Here is a 16805-nt window from a genome sequence, read left to right as displayed (position 1 = left end):
AAGCTGAATGTTCCATGTTTTGAGGAAAATGCTACCTGTCCCTTGGTTGTAATTCTGCCCTGTCCCACAAGTGCCTGTGCCAGAGCTTATCACTAATCCAAAACACAGTGAGAAGACCAGAACACAGCATGGGATGTCCTGCTTTCCCAGCAGAAATGGGGCCTTTTGCCCTACTGTAGTACTGAATAGCACCACAGAGCCAAATAAATGTTTATTGCTTCACCTGAATTTGAATCTTGGCAATGGATATGCCTGACTGGTTATCCAGTTACCAGCTGCTGGCATCTTTCATCTAGCAGTCAGACCGTAGGACTGAAACCCAAATGAGAGACTATTGCTTGATTCCTGCCCTCCACCAACACTTCCCTATGTTTGACTTGCTAAATTCACAGTCCTCATAGAAAGACTCTCTGCAAAAATAATTGCAAGTATAGGTGGCAAATGTAACCTCCTGTTGGGACCATTTTGCTGACAGTGATCAGCAAACCTCTCCAGAGATGTCTCAGAGCCTGTAGTTCTAACTCTGCCCATTGTGATTGGGTAGGATGGGCACTGGTTGAACTGACAGACTGTCTTGCCTGTTAAAATGCTGCTACATGTGTATGGCTCTCTCCCCTCAGCAGGTTGGAATTTTTGGCACTGGATTTATGATCCAGATACCTTGATCTGAGCAGACCCAAGCCCTCAGACCAACCACAACTTCTCCATTTGATAATAGGTGAATTTTATTGATACGCAGTGATAACAGACAATAATGTAGGCAAGGCAAACAGATTCTATATCTACCAGTCCTAGAGCTGTTACAAAGGGAAGGTATGTCTGGCCAGAACACAAGCTTCATCCTGAGATTCTCTTGAAAGTCAGGTGTCAGTAGCCTGGAAGTTGAGGACTGAAGCCCAACCTCTCTCCCTCCCACCCACCTCGCAATGGGGTGGGGGAGATGGGCTGGTGGTGTGGCTTCTGTCCATGGTGGCCTTGGGTTTCCCCCTTGGGGACCCTTTGCTTCTCTGAAATCCCTCCTTTTGTATTCTTTCTCCCCGCTGATGACTCTTCATTCATGGGTGTTCTCCCTATGGTTGTCATACTGTCCACATTCTATTTTGTCAGCATATACTTTTGCTTCCCAAACCCATCACATGCACACATTTAGTTTGGTTATTCATCAGTCTCCTAATCTGGTATGTCCACCAAAGCCGGAAATCCCAAGGGCTCTGTAGTTGGGCACAGAGACCTAGTGCCAATGCTTCAGAGTCCCTTATCTCTGTTTGGGGACGCTGTTTATGTTATGGAACAGTGTGGTGTGTGTCTTCAATTTCCTAACCTGTGTGTCTGCTGGCTTCAGACACAGTGGGTCTTGAAGGAAATTTTGTCACAAACAGGCTTTTAGAAACCAATTAACCATAGCCATTCCCCTGGACCATTGTTCTAATGCAATATCTACTTTACCTACAAGCCAATTCCCAAGAACAAACCTCTAAATAACATTTTTAAGCCATCAGGAATGAGAGTAGTTATGTCCTTAAAATGCTACAGTGAGTCTCTGCTTCGTCTGCAAGCTTGCACTTGTGCTCTCAGTTCTTGAAGGTTTCCTAAAACCCTCTCCACTAGGGACAGGTGCCTCATTAAATAATCCAGTGCTACTTGCAACTCAGCTGTTGGAATTCTCCGTGTGTGTGTGTGTGTGTGTGAGAGAGTGTGTTTGTGTGTGTGTGAGTGTGATGCCTGTTTCACTCTTTTGGAGGTAGGAACAGAAAAGAGCACAGAACTGGTATTTCTGTTTCTGCCTCCAGGCAGAATGCACCCAGTTCTAGAGTGCATACATAGAGAGTATCAAATCTTATCTACTGCCATGTGGGTTACCCTCCTATAAAAGTTGTCCAAAGGAAAGGACAAACTTGGTGGGCATTTCCATTTGAAGTTGGAAGGAAGCATGTGTGTTCTGGCCCTAAAGATCTCTCAGACACAACTAGGACTAAACTGAGACCTTAAATGTATATATGAGGGCAAGTAGTGGTATCAGAATGGTGTAGTAGGTATGATGGTCCATTGAATTTGTGAGAAGCGCAGTTTTTTTGGTAATGTAATTTATTTGGGAGACAAACTTTGAAGCACAGAGTGCCCTTCTTCAGGTTTAGGGAAGAAGCAAGTACAGCCTAACCAAATACTAAGTATATGCTTTTATCTTAGACCTGAGGATGGGTATTGTATGCCCTTGTATTGGAGCAAACAAACTTTCTTCCTCCTACATGAGGACTGACACTCAGAGGGACTCTACACCTACTCCTGGTCTCAGTGGGAATGGTTGCTATGTACTCGGTACCTGCTGAAGATGGCTTTAGTGTCAGACCTTGAAAAGTTGAAAATGTTGTGCTCCCTTTATCTAAAAGAATTTGACTCAGAGCTCAAGAGCCTTGTATCACTGCAAACTAAAATGTTCTCAGTGAAGAAAGAGCATTCTTTGGAAGTGCCCTTATACCAATTACTCTGAGTACATCATACCATTTACCTTCTAAGGTTCATGGCAGAAAATGGGAGTTTGCTGAGGTAGATTGTAAATCCATCCAGCTGCTTTAATCAAAGTCTTCTCTTCCAGCTGTTCCTGTACAATCATGTGGGCCAGAATGGACTTGGTACTTCTATAGGTAATACACATTTCAGATTCTTATGAACAAACTAATCATCAGGGATTTTGGTTTTCCCTGGCAAAATACTGGAAAATCTCTGATTTAAACCCCCCGAATCTGTGATTAAAAAGAAAGGCCACTATATATATAAGGCCACACTGTAAATACATCAATAAAACATTGTGTTCAACTGATATAAACACACACACACACACACGTGTGTATATCAATTGAACACAATGTTTTATTGAGGTATTTAAAGTGTGTGCGTGCACACGTGTGTGTATATAATGTGTGTGTGTGTGTGTGTGTGTGTGTGTGTATGATATGTATCAGTTGAACACAATGTTTTATCGATGAAGCAATTTGGAAACCTACCAGTACCTCAATTACTATAATAAAATTAATTCTAAATACCTATAAATTTTGGTATTTGATTTTGGGTTTTTAAAGAAACTAAATAAGAAAATAAGAGCTCCCCCTGTCCCCTTAGCTCACTGAATGCAGGTCCTGGCCCCTCACTCCACAGCCCCCCAAATCTGCTGGTGCCCTTCACTCCCCCCACCCACTGTGCCCTGACCACACCAGTCCTGCTGGAGGGGGCCCTCAGCTACCAGGGCTACAGGTCCAGGGACCCAGGTCTGCAGCCCCCTGCAGAAGCATCCAAGCCCTGGCTACCACCCGCCAGAGGTGGTGGCTGCGGCAGTGTAGGAGAGCATTGGGCCTGGTTCCCCCTCCCCCATGGACAGCATGGCTACAGCAGAGCCTATGTTGGGCAGATGCGGGCTTGGGTGGGTGAGGGGCATGGATCCCCAGCACTGCATTCACTCCTGGGGGGCAGGGGGGACCCATGCCCCCCAGATCTGTGTGCAGGGCTGGGGCGGGCTGCCTGCTGTGGGCTCAGGCTCCCCACCCTGCTGCCCTCTGCTGGGGCCTCCAGTGGGGAGTACAACTGCGCTGCTGCCCCCTGCTACTGTGGGGCAGGCAGGGGGTGCATCGCCAGGGCACTGCGGAGCTCGCAGTGGCAAGGAGCTTCCCCACCCGCCTCCGCTCTGCCCTGCTGTGTTGAGTCTTGCTTTACCAGACCGCAGAGGCCCTGCAGAATGGCAGCAGAACAGGGACCTTGAGCCTGAAGCAAGCAGCCTACCCCTGTCCTCACACATGTTCCCCCTACCCCCCAGGAGTGTACACAGCAGCAGGGAGCTAGCCCCACCGCCCAGCCACCCAAATGAGCTGCTGGCCCGCTCCCTGCTGGGGCTCAGCAGCTGTGCATACCTGCCCTGGGCTCCAAGCCCTCCCAGGCCCAGCCCTGCTCAACTTGCTTCCCCTCTCCCTCTCTCAATCCCCCCTGCACCCAGACTTACCTATGGGAGTGGCTTTCCGGGCTGAATGGTGGCCATGTGCACATGGTGCCCTGTCTGACTGCCCCGCTCCTGCTCTCCCCCAGCCCCTTGCAGGCTGGAACTCTTCCAGCTTACAGAGAGCTCTTTGTGAAAGTGCAAAATCTGCAAGTTTCTCCATTAAAATGAGAAATCTGTGTTTTCCTTTGGTAAAGGTGGAAATCTACATTTGTATCTGTTTTCCCATTGGGAATGGAAAACCCAGATCCCTGATCATCACTTGTCTGGTTTCCTAAATGAGTCATCTCCTCCTTGGATCTCCCTGGAGAAATTTTGATAATTATATCAGGATGTATTATTACTTAGTTTGGGAGAAGACATTTGGAGAGGGGGTTGGAATCACCCTAGTGGGTAGTTTTAAAGTTCAAAGGTATCTCAATAATTGGAAATCAGAGGCTAGACAAAAAGATTAAATCAACAAAGACACATGCAAGGGCTACACAAAGAAAGGAGAAATGTCACTTGTGCACAGGTTGATGTTCAGTTCCTGGATACATAGCCCTGCCCCTGTGGATGACTAGCTATGGATTCACTCAGACTGGGCATAGGCACTGGCAACATAAAAAATGAGAGAGAGAAATGCCTCTCATCAGTTCCCACAAATAGCTGAATGAGCACTCCCCTGGGAAACAAGAGGGGATTTGAAACTGAGGCCGTCTGCCTTCTTTGTACAAAATTTACCATCTATGATGAGACTCTGAAGTCAGCGAAGGCCACAAAGGTACAGTTAAACTCCCCATGAGGTGAGATACTCAATTACAGGACAGTTAGATATAGGGATGTAAAATCCAACTTTAATAATTAGGGAAAACATTACAACAGAACTGAAAAAGACAGAAACAAAATAAATGTTTAAAAACACATTATCTTCTGACCTCTCCTTTCACTCTTATCCCTAGCCAGGACTTACTTCTCAGTCCCCGGCTGGGTTCAGTGGCAGGCAGGAATCATCACTGTCCCTGCAATGAACTTCTCCTTGTCCCTGGAGGTCTTGGCTTCTCTGCTTCCCTCAGAAGGTTGCCTCTGCCCCACTTCCCCGCCTTTTCAGCTACAGTCCCCATGTATAGGGTTACCATATTTCCAGGTCCAAAAAGGACATCTGGTGGGGGGGAAGAGAGGATATGAGGGGGGTGGGTTAGCAGGAATATGATGTGGGGGGCAGTGACATGCTGGTGCACTGCCCATTCTGCTGCCCCTCACTGACCAGCCACAGCACCCTCCAGCCCTACTGGTGCCCCTCACTCCTGGCCTGTAGCCCCCTGGTGCTGCCTGTGCCCCACAGTCACTTACCCTCAGTCACCTACCCTCCCTCCCCGCAGCCCCCTGCCCCCCTTCCAGTGCCCCTCACTCCCAACATGCAGCCCCCTGCTCCCCATAACCCTGTGGTGCCCCTCATTCCCGGCCTGCAGCCCCCTGGTGCTGCTTGTGCCCCACACACCCAACCCACAGTCACCAGCCTCCCTCAGTGCCCCTCGCTCCCAACCTGCAACCCCCTGCCCCCCATAACCCTGTGGTGCCCTGCACTCCTGACTCGCAGCCTCTGGACCACCAGCCCTGGCAGTACCTCTCACTCCCAACCTGCAGACCTCTGCCCCGCCAGCCCTGCTGTCTCTAGACCTGCAGCCCCTCCCCACCCCCTGCCCCTCACTCCCAGCTTCCTGCCTCCTACAGCCCCAGCCCTGCCAGTGCCCCCATTTTGACCTGCAGCCCCTACCTCCTCAGCCCTGCCGGTGCCCCCCACTCCCGACCCTCTGTTCTCCTTTCTCCTTGCCTCTGCTCACCCTCCCCTTGCTCCCACCAGCGGAGCAAAGCTAAATCACAAACTTGGTTCCCAATCGTGCGTGCACCGCACTTGGTATTCTGGGAACTGTAGTTTTACCAAGTGGTAGCTATATTGAAAATGGATGGGGGGGAGGAAATAATGGAATTTTTCCTTGCATTTAAAAAAACCCACCCAGACCCAGCACAGGGGACTAGAAAAGAGGCCATGTCTGGGAAAATCCGGACGCATAGGAAACCTAATGTAGCAGACTCCTGTGTCTTCATTCTCTGGGGCTTCATAGCAGCAGGCTTCCCTGCTTATATTTCCTTCCCTTACCAACTTCTAGAAAGAGCCAGAGATCCCCAAGCAGGGGCCCTTCTAGCACCATCCAGAGGATGGCCATTAGGCCATACCCAGCACCCAACCCAAACAAAAAAAACCCAGCCATTAATCCTTTCCTTGCCAGAATAAAACCCATTCAAAGAAACACTTTCAACGTATAACATCCAAACAAACAATAAAAACATATAATCATCACACCACTACCAGTCCCTTCTCTAGCACTTAATTTGAAGATGGCCCCCTGGGCAGTCATGAGAGGGTGGTAGGTTGGGGGCGTGGGTATGTGGGGCCAGGAGGAAGGGAACAACCAGGGATGTGGGGCTCAGTGAGGTGTCTGCTGGCCTAGCAAAGAGAGTGGAACCTTGCTCCCAGTGGAGCAGAAACTTTCTTTCTTGCAGTGCCCTCTAATCTCTTTTTTCACCATTATTATGGCTATTAAATGCAAGAGGCAGAGTTCTCAATTTCAAAAGGAGTACCAGACAGTACTCCTGAGTAAAGCATGACCTGTGGCTTGGTGGTTAGCACACTGTGTACAGGTTCTAACCACCCCACACCCCCTGCCCCGCCAAGCAGCCCTAGAACTTTTGCTTCTCAGATAAGTATCTTAACCCCTCCACTATTAAGAGTGAAAGATGGGAATCTTCTCCTCATCCTCGTCCTCCATTTTGTTGCGGGTGTTTACCTGTTTTCTGTGGCAAGGGAGAATAGTTGTTCTCCTTCTTTCTTATGGCATTCTTTCAAATATTTGAAAACTGCTATAATATCCTCCTAATTCCTTTTTTCCAAACAAAACAGACTAGTGCTCTCAGCCTGTCCTATGTTTTGCTTTTCAATCCTGGTCAACCCTGGTATCATTTTTGTCTTCTCCTTTCCAGACCCTCTACAGTTCCTCCATATCCTTCTTAAAATATAAAGCCTGGAATTGCAAAGTACTCTAAGTGAGGCCTAACCAGGGCAAGCAGAGTGGTACTATCACCTCCCATGTCTTATTGAATGCTCCCATTGGTGCAGTCCAAACAGCTGTTGAGTGGAGGAGCAGGAACCTCCATGGCTTTTTTTTCTTTTTTTTTTTTTTTTGAGGTGGGGTCGGGTTAAGTCTCAGCAGTAGCATTGGCACGCCCCAGTCAAAATCCCCAACTTTGCCTGCAGCAACCCAGTGCTTCTCAGGAAATCTGTAAAACTCATAGTAACGGGCAGGGAAAAAATTGCTTCCCAGTCTTATGTAGTGACCAGCTAAGCCCAGAAGCATGGGAAAACTGAAAACCCTGCACTCTTCTTACAAGGAAAAGTTAAAACAGCAACAAGCAACCCCTAAGACACCTATAGGCTTCGCGGCACCAGGCTGACTAGCACCACAAATGAAAGGGACCTGGGGGGTAATAATAGACCACCGTATGAATATGAGCTGCCAGTGCGATGCTGTAGCCAGTAAGGCAAATAATACTCTGGCATGCATCTCCAGCAAAATCAAGGAAGTGATTCTTCTGCTCTGTTCAGCACTGGTGAGATCGCAGCTGGATACTGCATGCTTTACCGTGCTTTAACAAGGACATGAACAAGCCTGAGAGAATCCAAAGAAGAGCCATTCATACGATCAGTCTTAAAAGGCAAGCCATATGAGGAAAGGCTGAGGGATTTGGGACTCTTCAGCCTGAGGAAAAGAAGGCTGAAAGGGGACCTGGTAGCAGCTTACGGCTACACTAGGGGAGTACATCAAGGGCTCAATGAGCAACTGTTCACCAGGGCACCCTTGGGGAAAAGCAGGAGTAATGGCCACAAACTCCTGAAAAACCATTTGAGGCTCAACGTTAGGAAAAACTTCTTCACAGTCAGGGTGTCCAGACTGGGGAATAAGCTCCCTCCAGAGGTGGTGCAATCACCTACCCTGGAAATCTTCAAGAGGAGACTGGACGGTCACCTTGCTGGGGTCACCTGACCCCCAGTTATCTTTCCTGGTTGTTGCAGGGGACTGGACCCAATGATCTTCTGAGATCCCTTCCAGCCTTACAATCTATGTATCAATGAATCTAAGAACTAGGGTTATTTAGTCTAAAGAAGAGAAGATTGATGGGGTTTGGATAACAAGTCCCTGAAGTCTAATTATGAAGACAATGGAGATTGATTAGAAAAATTGCACTATTATTTTTCTGTAGTCAAAGATCAAGTGAAAACTAAGAACTGGCATTTTCTAAAGGGTGCTTTGAGTCTAAAAAAATTGAGATTCACTGGGTTAAACAAACACTTGTATAGGATCTATAGACAGGGACGATTCTGCCTTGAGCAGCAGGCTGGACTAGATGATCTCCTGGGGGCCCTTCCAGCCTTAATCTAAATCCACCTTTCTGCAGTTCAGACTTTGCAGTTCCATGTCCTATCCTGTGCGCCAAGGAAAAACAGTTGTGATTCTGTAAGGTGTGGTACCCTTTGGGAAGAAAAACCATATGCAGCAATACAAAATGGGAGATTAGCTATGTAGTACCATTGTTGAGTAGGAACTGGGGGCTTTGCTAGATCACAGATTCTGTATGAATCAACAGTGTAATGCAATTGCCAAGAAAGCAAACAACTTGGGGTCAAATCAAGAGAATTATAGTATATAAGATATAGGAGAAGACTGTGTCAATCTATTAATTAGGTTACAGAGGAAGTTTTGTGTGGAGTTGTAAACTATATGAGAACAGGCTGAGCGATATAGGTATGCTTGGGTGCGTGAAAGTAGATTAAGAGGGAACATGATAGTAGTTTTCAGATGTTTGAAAGGTTGCTCTAAAAAAAGAGAAAACAACTGTTTTTCCTTGGCGCACAGGATAGGACATGGAACTGCAAAGTCTGAACTGCAGAAAGGTGGATTTAGATTAAATATCAAGAAAAACTTGAAACCAGTCAGACACTGAAACCAGCTGTCCAGGGAAGCTGTAGTGTCTCCTTCACGGAAAGTTTTCAAGAAGAGGCCTAATAGACATCTGAGATGGTGTAGGAGTTACACATCCTGCATTTGTGTAGCTGATTGAACTAAATCAGGGTGGCCACTGGTCAACCTGCAGCATGTGTGCCACAAGTAGGGTGGCCATCATAGAAGACATTCTGGTTTTCTGCTATTCTGTCCTCTATTGATATGAAACCCGATGACTTTATGTCCTTTATTTTTCTCTTCAAGAGAAAAATAGAGAACATAAAGGCGTCCGGTTTTGTATCAACAGAGGACAGAGGACAACCAGGCTGTCCTCTATGATGGCCACCCTAGCCACAAGTGGCATGTGAAGCCTCTTTATGTGGCACACAGCAGACAAATAACACAGAGACAGATAGCACAGGGAGCAGAAAGCAGAGCAGCAGATTGGGCAGGGAAAGGAAATAGAGTGGTGCTCAGGGAGGCTGCAGGGCTCATTTGTGGCACTTCTATCACAAAAGTTGGCCTCCAACAAACTAGATGATCTTTAAGGTCCCATCTAACTCTAGACCCTGGAAATAGGCTTTTTTCCCCCTACCGTTAGAGGCCAAGAGCCTGTGGGGATCCAGGTGCAGAGATCTGGATCTTTGTTTCATGATGGTGGAATTCAACTGTGTAGTACTACTGACTTGCTTTTTCCACTTTGTAGGTATGCTACTTGTATGTGGTGTCCTGGTTAATGGTCCTTATGCTCTCATTACAACAGCAGTTTCAGCAGACTTGGTAAGATTTAAGATTTTTTTTCTTATTTTCTTGTGGGTTCACAGACTCTGTTATTTCTTTCCTGAGCTGTGTAGGGTTTATTACTTACGATTACATGCAGATACCTTGGACACTAACAAAAGGGCCAAAATGTAGCCGTTATACCCTGGATTTGGATTACACGTTGCACAGTGCTTCATTTTATCAGGCAGATGTAGGAAATTCTTTCCATGAATTGTAAAGTTGACAATTTGGCTGAGACCTCTTGGGAAAAGAGGAATGAGGCCAGGAGCCCTACATCAGGCACTTGAAAGGATATGAGTACCTGTCATAGCACTGAGGCTTCCTCCAGGCATTTTAGTAGAATTTGGACTTTATGCAATTTACTGGGTCTCATCGTCTCTCTGATAAATGAATAGCAGGATTGTAAGCACAAGAGCAGTGTGGGAGTAGTTGAAAAATGGTTGGACTGAACTAAATATTGAAACAATTAAGCAAGATGTTTTATGTTTTGCTTTTAAGATAAGAACATCCTACTCCAGCTCTACTATATTCATACATACTGGAACCATGACTTTTATGCAAAATAGAAAAATTGCTGGTAGATTGCTCAGCATTGCCATGTAGTAGTGCATAGTCTCCCATTTTGGTCTGTGGATTGGTTATCTGCAATTACACAAAACTTCATCAGGAAAAAACTGGAAGGGCTAGCTGAAGACTGATGGAAGGGGAAAATCTGACTACCTGGTGGTCCAGGAGTGGGCAATTATTTCGGCTGATGGGCCATTTAACAGGTTTTGGTGAACTGTCAAGGGCTACACAGACACACACAAAATCTTTCTGAAGATATAATCTTAATAAATTATAGATAAAAAAAACCAAAGTGTATACTAAAAATAAAACATCTACAGTAACATATTTTAATTTTATTTCAAAAAATAATTATTTTTCTGATTCATTTTTTTGAGTAGTGTATAGAGAGTCAATTGCATAATGGATCAAATAAAGTCTTACTTTTGTAGATTGCATGTGTATATGTGGGGGGGAGCTGTATGTTGGTGGCGGTGTGTTGGGGGGTGTGCACATGCTAGGTCCCGGGAGCTGGCCGGGGGTGGAAGGAGGGAGGGGCAGGAGATGCATACAGCAGAGCTTGCCTGGGCAGTGGAGTGCAGGTATGGCCTGTGCCCCCTCCCCCATCCAGCCCACGGTTGCCCCTGCAGCACTCCATATGGGGCCAAACACCTCCCAGGACAGCCTGTGCCGTTGGTGGCGTTAGGGAGAGAGTGTGGTGCAGGCTGCCCCAGATGGAAGTGGCTGGGGCTCGGCCCCATGCGGAGTGCCACAGAGACAGCTGTAAGCTGGATACAATCAGCTGACTGGCCAGAATTTGCCTGTAGGCCGTATTTTCCCCACCCTGTGCTAGTCTCTTTGGGTGTAATTCTTATTTCCCTTTGCACATCTTAAATGGCAGTTTCTTAGCTGTCTACCTGGACAGTTTTGATTTGTGCTTTCATACCATATTTACCAGGTCTGTGCAGAGCAGCTAGTATTTGCTTCGGTTTTGGATTCGGCCAATTCAGGGGACAGCGATTCAATTCGGTGGTTTGAATCACTGTCCCAATTCAATTCAGCTGAATCAGCCAGGCCAGGCCCATCCCCTGCCCCTCTCCCAGCCTGGCAATGGCTGCCCTGCCTGGCCCAGCTCCCAGCACTTGTTAAAAAGAAGCCCTGACTCAGTGGGTGCTGCTGAGTGGGGGGCAATCGCAACTGCCCCACGCTGCATGGGTAGCTCTCCATGAGCCCCACAAACCCCCCCACTCCCTGAGGCCCGCCATGGCTACTCTGCCCAGGCCAACTCTGGCCCATTAAGAAAAACACCCCTAAAAATCCCCCAGACTCACTGTTCCTCCCAGCAGAGGGGGTGATCCTCGCTGCCCCCCATGCCATGTGGGGGGCTCTGCACAAGCCCCTCCGAAGCCCTGAGGCTGCTGCAGAAGTGGTGAGTCCTGGAGCTTTTCTTGGCTTTTTTTTCCTTAAAGGGCCAGAGCTGGCCCAAGCAGGGCAGCTGCGGCAGGGCTGGGGGAGAGGGGGGCTCGTGGCAGAGCCCCCATGCAGTGTGTGGCAGTGGGGGGGCAGCAGGGATCTCTCCCCTGCCCTCTGCCCGGCAGCACCTGGTAAACACTGGGGCTTTTTTTTAAAGTACCGAGCTGGGATGGGTGGGGGCAGCCATGCGGAGCAGGCAGAGGTCGGAGGGGCTGGGGGAGTGGAGGGGTTGGGGGGGCTGGCAGGGGTCCCCTTATGGTCCCCTCCCCCAGTCCTCCCTTCCTTGCCCCTAGTATTTACCAGCTTGGAGTCTGGCTGCAGCTCTCTGCTGTGGCCACCGGGGACTGTCCAAATCATCAAAGGTCTCTGAATCTTTTCTGAAAATTCAGAGAGCTTTGAATCGATTCGGACCTTTAAATTGGTCCCCTGATTAGATTCGGATTCAGAGATTCGGCCACTAAATCAGGCCGAATCTCATTCAAATCAAAACACCACCTGAAGCTTCGCATAGCCCTAAATTATTTATATGATTCCAGGACCAGTTTTCCTTCTTCATTCAACATGGACAAAACAAAGCCTCATCTTAGAATTGAGCTGTGGAAAGCAGCTGTCTCCCTAGCTGTTTTGGGTTCAGGGGGAGCCCCAAAACTTCTCCTGACTCTCTCCTGCATGGTGCTGCAGAGAGCAGCTATGCAGGGAGCCCAGCACAGCCAGGGGCAATGACAGCAATGGGGTCAGACTGCTTGTCTCCCTACTTCCAGACCCCCCTCTGCTTTCCCCACCATTTGCCAGCTTGCTTCTGCTTTCCCTTCTGCAGTGTTGGAGGGGACAATTTTAAAATAGTTCTCCAGTAATTAGGTTCTGCACAAGTTAATTATTAGGGGGGGGGGGTCTTCTTAAATTCAGTCTTCTTGGATTCTGGTAAATATGGTATTTTGCCCATATAAGTCTGCATGAATAGACTGTGGACTGGCCATAGGAGGGTACATGCATAGTCCAGACATGCTTGTATCAGAGCTCAAGTCCCAGAACAAAATGGGGAAGGATGACCATAACACAGACTTCTAGCACCTTGTTATGAGGAAAGGGAAAGTATTGCTGAGAGGCTTCAGGCTCCTCTCCCCTTCATACCCCCCACCCCCAAGTGAGACAGGGCAGAGATGAGGACCACCATAGAAGGTGCGGTCAGGTGATTAATTAATTCTAAGGCCCAACACCAGAGGGACTGACCCACTCAGGTAGGCTCTGGAGCGGTGAGAGACGCGCGGGTGAAGCCCGCTGCGCCCCCCACTCCCCTGAAGCCCCCCAGACACCCCCTCAGCAGCCGCCGAGCCTCGTGCCGACCCCGAGCACAGCCGGAGGTGAGTGGGCTCATGGTGGGAAGGGGTTAACTCCTCACTTGCTGGGAGGAGGCCGCTGCCTGGTGCTGGGCCGGGTCAAGCCCCCGCCCAGGATCCTACTTGGCCCAGCCCCCCAGGGAGCCACGCGACCGGAGCCGCGCGAACAGGCTGCGTAAACAGGCGCTCGAGTTAGCGCGGAGTTCGCACGGGGGAGAGTGTGGGAGGGCATGAGACCCTGCCTGCGAACCCCCAGCCATAGCCAGCCCCAGCCGTAGCCAGCCTACCAGAGGCATGACACGGATGGGCATGCGCCGCACCCCGAGGGTCCCCTCGGGCTCTGCGGCCCCTCCACTGGGCACCTCAGAGACGGCCGCCCAGACGGAGCCCATGGTTCCGGGCTCCACGCGGACGGAGCCCCTGGCTCTTGGCTGCGGGGGCTGCCTGTCCCTTTTTCAGGCTCTGGGGCCCGGGAGCATGGCCACCTCCCCTTGCGGGGTCTGCTCCCTACTGGGGTCTCTGGCGTGCCAGCTGGAGGAGCTCCAGGCCACAGTCCAGAGACTGCGTGCCATCAGGGACCCATACTGTTCAACATCTTCATTAACGATGTGGACATTGGAGTCAGGAGTGGACTGGCCAAGTTCGCCGATGACACCAAACTTTGGGGCAAAGCATCCACACCAGAAGATAGGCGGGTGATCCGGGCTGACCTGGACAAGCTCAGCAAATGGGCAGACGAGAACCTCATGGTGTTTAACACCGATAAATGCAAGGTTCTCCACCTTGGGAGGAAAAACCTGCAGCACCCTTATAGGCTCGGCAGTGCTACATTGGTTAGCACTACAGAAGAAAGAGACTTGGGGGTCATCATTGACCACAAGATGAACATGAGCCTGCAATGCGATGCTGCGGCTAGTAAAGCGACCAAAATGCTGGCGTGCATCCATAGATGCTTCTCGATCAAATCCCAGGACGTCAATCTCCCCTTATACTCGGCCTTGGTGAGGCCGCAGCTGGAGTACTGCGTCCAGTTTTGGGCTCCACAATTCAAAAAGGATGTGGAGAAGCTTGAGAGAGTCCAGAGGAGAGCCACGCGCATGATCAGAGGTCAGGAAAACAGATCTTACGATGACAGGCTGAGAGCCATGGGACTCTTTAGCCTGGAAAAGCGTAGGCTCGGGGTGATCTGATGGCCACCTATAAGTTTATCAGGGGTGACCACCAGGATCTGGGGGAACATTTGTTCACCAGAGCGCCCCAAGGGATGATGAATTCGAATGGTCACAAACTCCTGCAAGACCGTTTCAGGCTGGACATAAGGAAGAATTTCTTTACTGTCCGAGCCCCCAAGGTCTGGAACAGTCTGCCAGCGGAGGTGGTTCAAGCACCTACATTGAACACCTTCAAGAGTAAATTGGATGCTTATGTTGCTGGGATCCTATGACCCCAGCTGACTTCCTGCCCTTTGGGCAGGGGGCTGGACTCGATGATCTCCCGAGGTCCCTTCCAGCCCTAATGTCTGTGAAAATCTGTGAAACTGGAGGTAATCTAGAGATAGATAAGGTGAGGAGGGAAGAGTAAGGGGAGGAGGGAAGAGCCAGAAGTTCAGTTGTGTAGACAGAAAGAGTGACTCTGAAAGACAGAGAGTGAAAGCCTGAATCCTGGAAACCACATGGAAGGATCCTAGGAGAGATAGCCAGCTCCCCAGAAGGGGAGAAGGGTGGACTTAAAGCGGTCAGCTCGCTGGTAGGGAGAAGGACTTTGAGTTGTAAAGCAACAGCTTGTATTCTTTTCTGTTTCAGTTAAACATTACTGGAGGCAAGGGTGTGGTTGGAAAGAGGTGAAGAGGAGACCATGTGGGATGCCAGAGAGGCATGCTGGACTTTGGGCTCCACCAAGGGGGTAGGGGTATTTGAGTAGGTAGACTGCTGGGGCATGCGGCCTCTGTAGAAGCTGAGGCATGAGAACGGACCTTAGATGAGAAGGACATTCCAGGTAAAAAGAAGCCAAGGCCAGGAGGGAAAGGTGTTCACAACAAAGTAGAGGACCAACAGTGCTACTAGGAATGGACAAGTAGCACCATGGAGGTAAAGACTGGTAACACTTGTGAGGCATGGGCAGGACTGTAAGGCCTTCAGTTTTGCCCTTATGGTACCATACGAAGAGCTAACTTGTTAGGAGATCTCCTTGAGTTTTTGGAGAGCCTCTCACTCATTTTCTAAAAATAACAACAAAATGTAGTAGGAAAAGGCACTCAGGCAAGGGTGCCAGCTACTCAGTTAGCCCCAGACCTGTTACAATGACCTTCCAATGTTTCTGGTTCAATAGCTGATTGTTCTGGGAACTAACCCAGGACCTAAGGTCCTCTTTTCATCCAAAGGGAGTTGAACCTATGTCCTTCTGACTTCCCAGCATAGTGCACTAGCCACCACAGTATAGGTTAGGTGCTGATAAGCTCTTTTCCAGCTCCTTTTGAAGTGGAGCTGCTGCCTCTGGCATTTACTAGTGTTTGGAAGAAATGGTTAGAGGATAGCTGAAAGGAAAACTTCTGCCTCAGTGTGAACCAAGGTCAGACTAGAGCTCAGGATTAGCTCTTTTGCAAGGTGGCAGCTGTCTAATGGAGCCACACACCCTTTGGTTTGAGTTTGTCCTCCTGGCCACACATGCATCACTCTTTTGGTTGTCGAAGGGACCAGCCTGAAAAGGAGTGCCAAAGAGGTAGTGGGCTAATTCCTGAGCAGTGACATGGTGGTTAGAGCACTGCTAAGAAACGAAAAAAATACTGCTTCAAACCTGCTGTCTGTGAGGTTGGGGTTAGGACCTAGTTCTTTAACTTCCTATAGATATGCCCTATTCGCTCTGGGTCTAGCTTCTTACTCTTCCAGTCTCACATGCATTAGTTCCAGGGTTTTTGCTATGTTTTCAGGAGTTGGACAATGGTATGCATCCACAATGGTTACAAGTATGTAGCTGTGCAAACACATAGCCAGTGCCTACTGTGCTTTATTGTCTGCATGTGTATGCTTAGTGCAGGAGAAATAGGATTGCTGCTGGCATGTGAGTTGCATTTTTGGAACCCTCTGTATTTCCCTCTCCCAGGCCCAGGCTGTAGAACATGCGTACGTTCCATTTTCCTCTATGCTGTTCACACGCTGGCATTCAACACTACTGGAAATGCTACCAGTTTTGGTTCATCATAACTCTTACTGTGCTGATTGGATGAGAAATCACTATATCCAAGTTTTATCTCAGTTTTTTTCTGCATACAGGGAACTCATGAGTGTCTCAAAGGAAATGCGAAAGCCTTGTCTACTGTCACAGCCATCATTGATGGAACTGGATCTATAGGTCAGTATGGATGGTGTAACAGTATGAGCAGCAAACCATTCAGTTAACTTCTGCAATAGATGGAGAACCTACTCCAAGCTGTATTGACCCTGGGCCACAGTGAAGCCCTGTCAGGGTGAGATCTATATTTTTTTTATCCCAAAGAAGAGTGGGATCCAGCACCCTTTCCTAAAAGGACTACAAACTGCTCCAGGAGCAGCACACTCTTTGCGAAAGGGTAGGCAAAGGGCAAGGAGAGTTGGTCCCTGCTGTTGTCTATAATGGGGGTTGACTGGGCCTATAACTGTAGCCATTCTT

At 48.8% G+C, this 16805-nt stretch overlaps 1 protein-coding gene across 1 annotated transcript in view; it reads left to right on the top strand.

Moving 5' to 3' along the window:
• The window catches only part of SLC37A2 (solute carrier family 37 member 2), a 99928-nt gene that overhangs the window by 71013 nt on the left and 12110 nt on the right, over positions 1-16805 (top strand). The window contains exons 13-15 of the mRNA XM_090027264.1: positions 2594-2642; positions 9728-9801; positions 16430-16508. Of these exons, the coding sequence (XP_089883390.1) occupies positions 2594-2642; positions 9728-9801; positions 16430-16508 (202 nt within the window). The remainder of the gene's footprint in view (positions 1-2593; positions 2643-9727; positions 9802-16429; positions 16509-16805) is intronic.

The sequence above is a fragment of the Crocodylus siamensis genome, chromosome 14 (assembly GCF_052110815.1).
Source record: "Crocodylus siamensis isolate JL-2025a chromosome 14, ASM5211081v1, whole genome shotgun sequence".
NCBI classification, from domain to species: domain Eukaryota; kingdom Metazoa; phylum Chordata; order Crocodylia; family Crocodylidae; genus Crocodylus; species Crocodylus siamensis.
The sequence above is the reverse complement of the archived record's forward strand: the minus strand, read 5'-3'. Positions and strand labels throughout refer to the sequence as shown.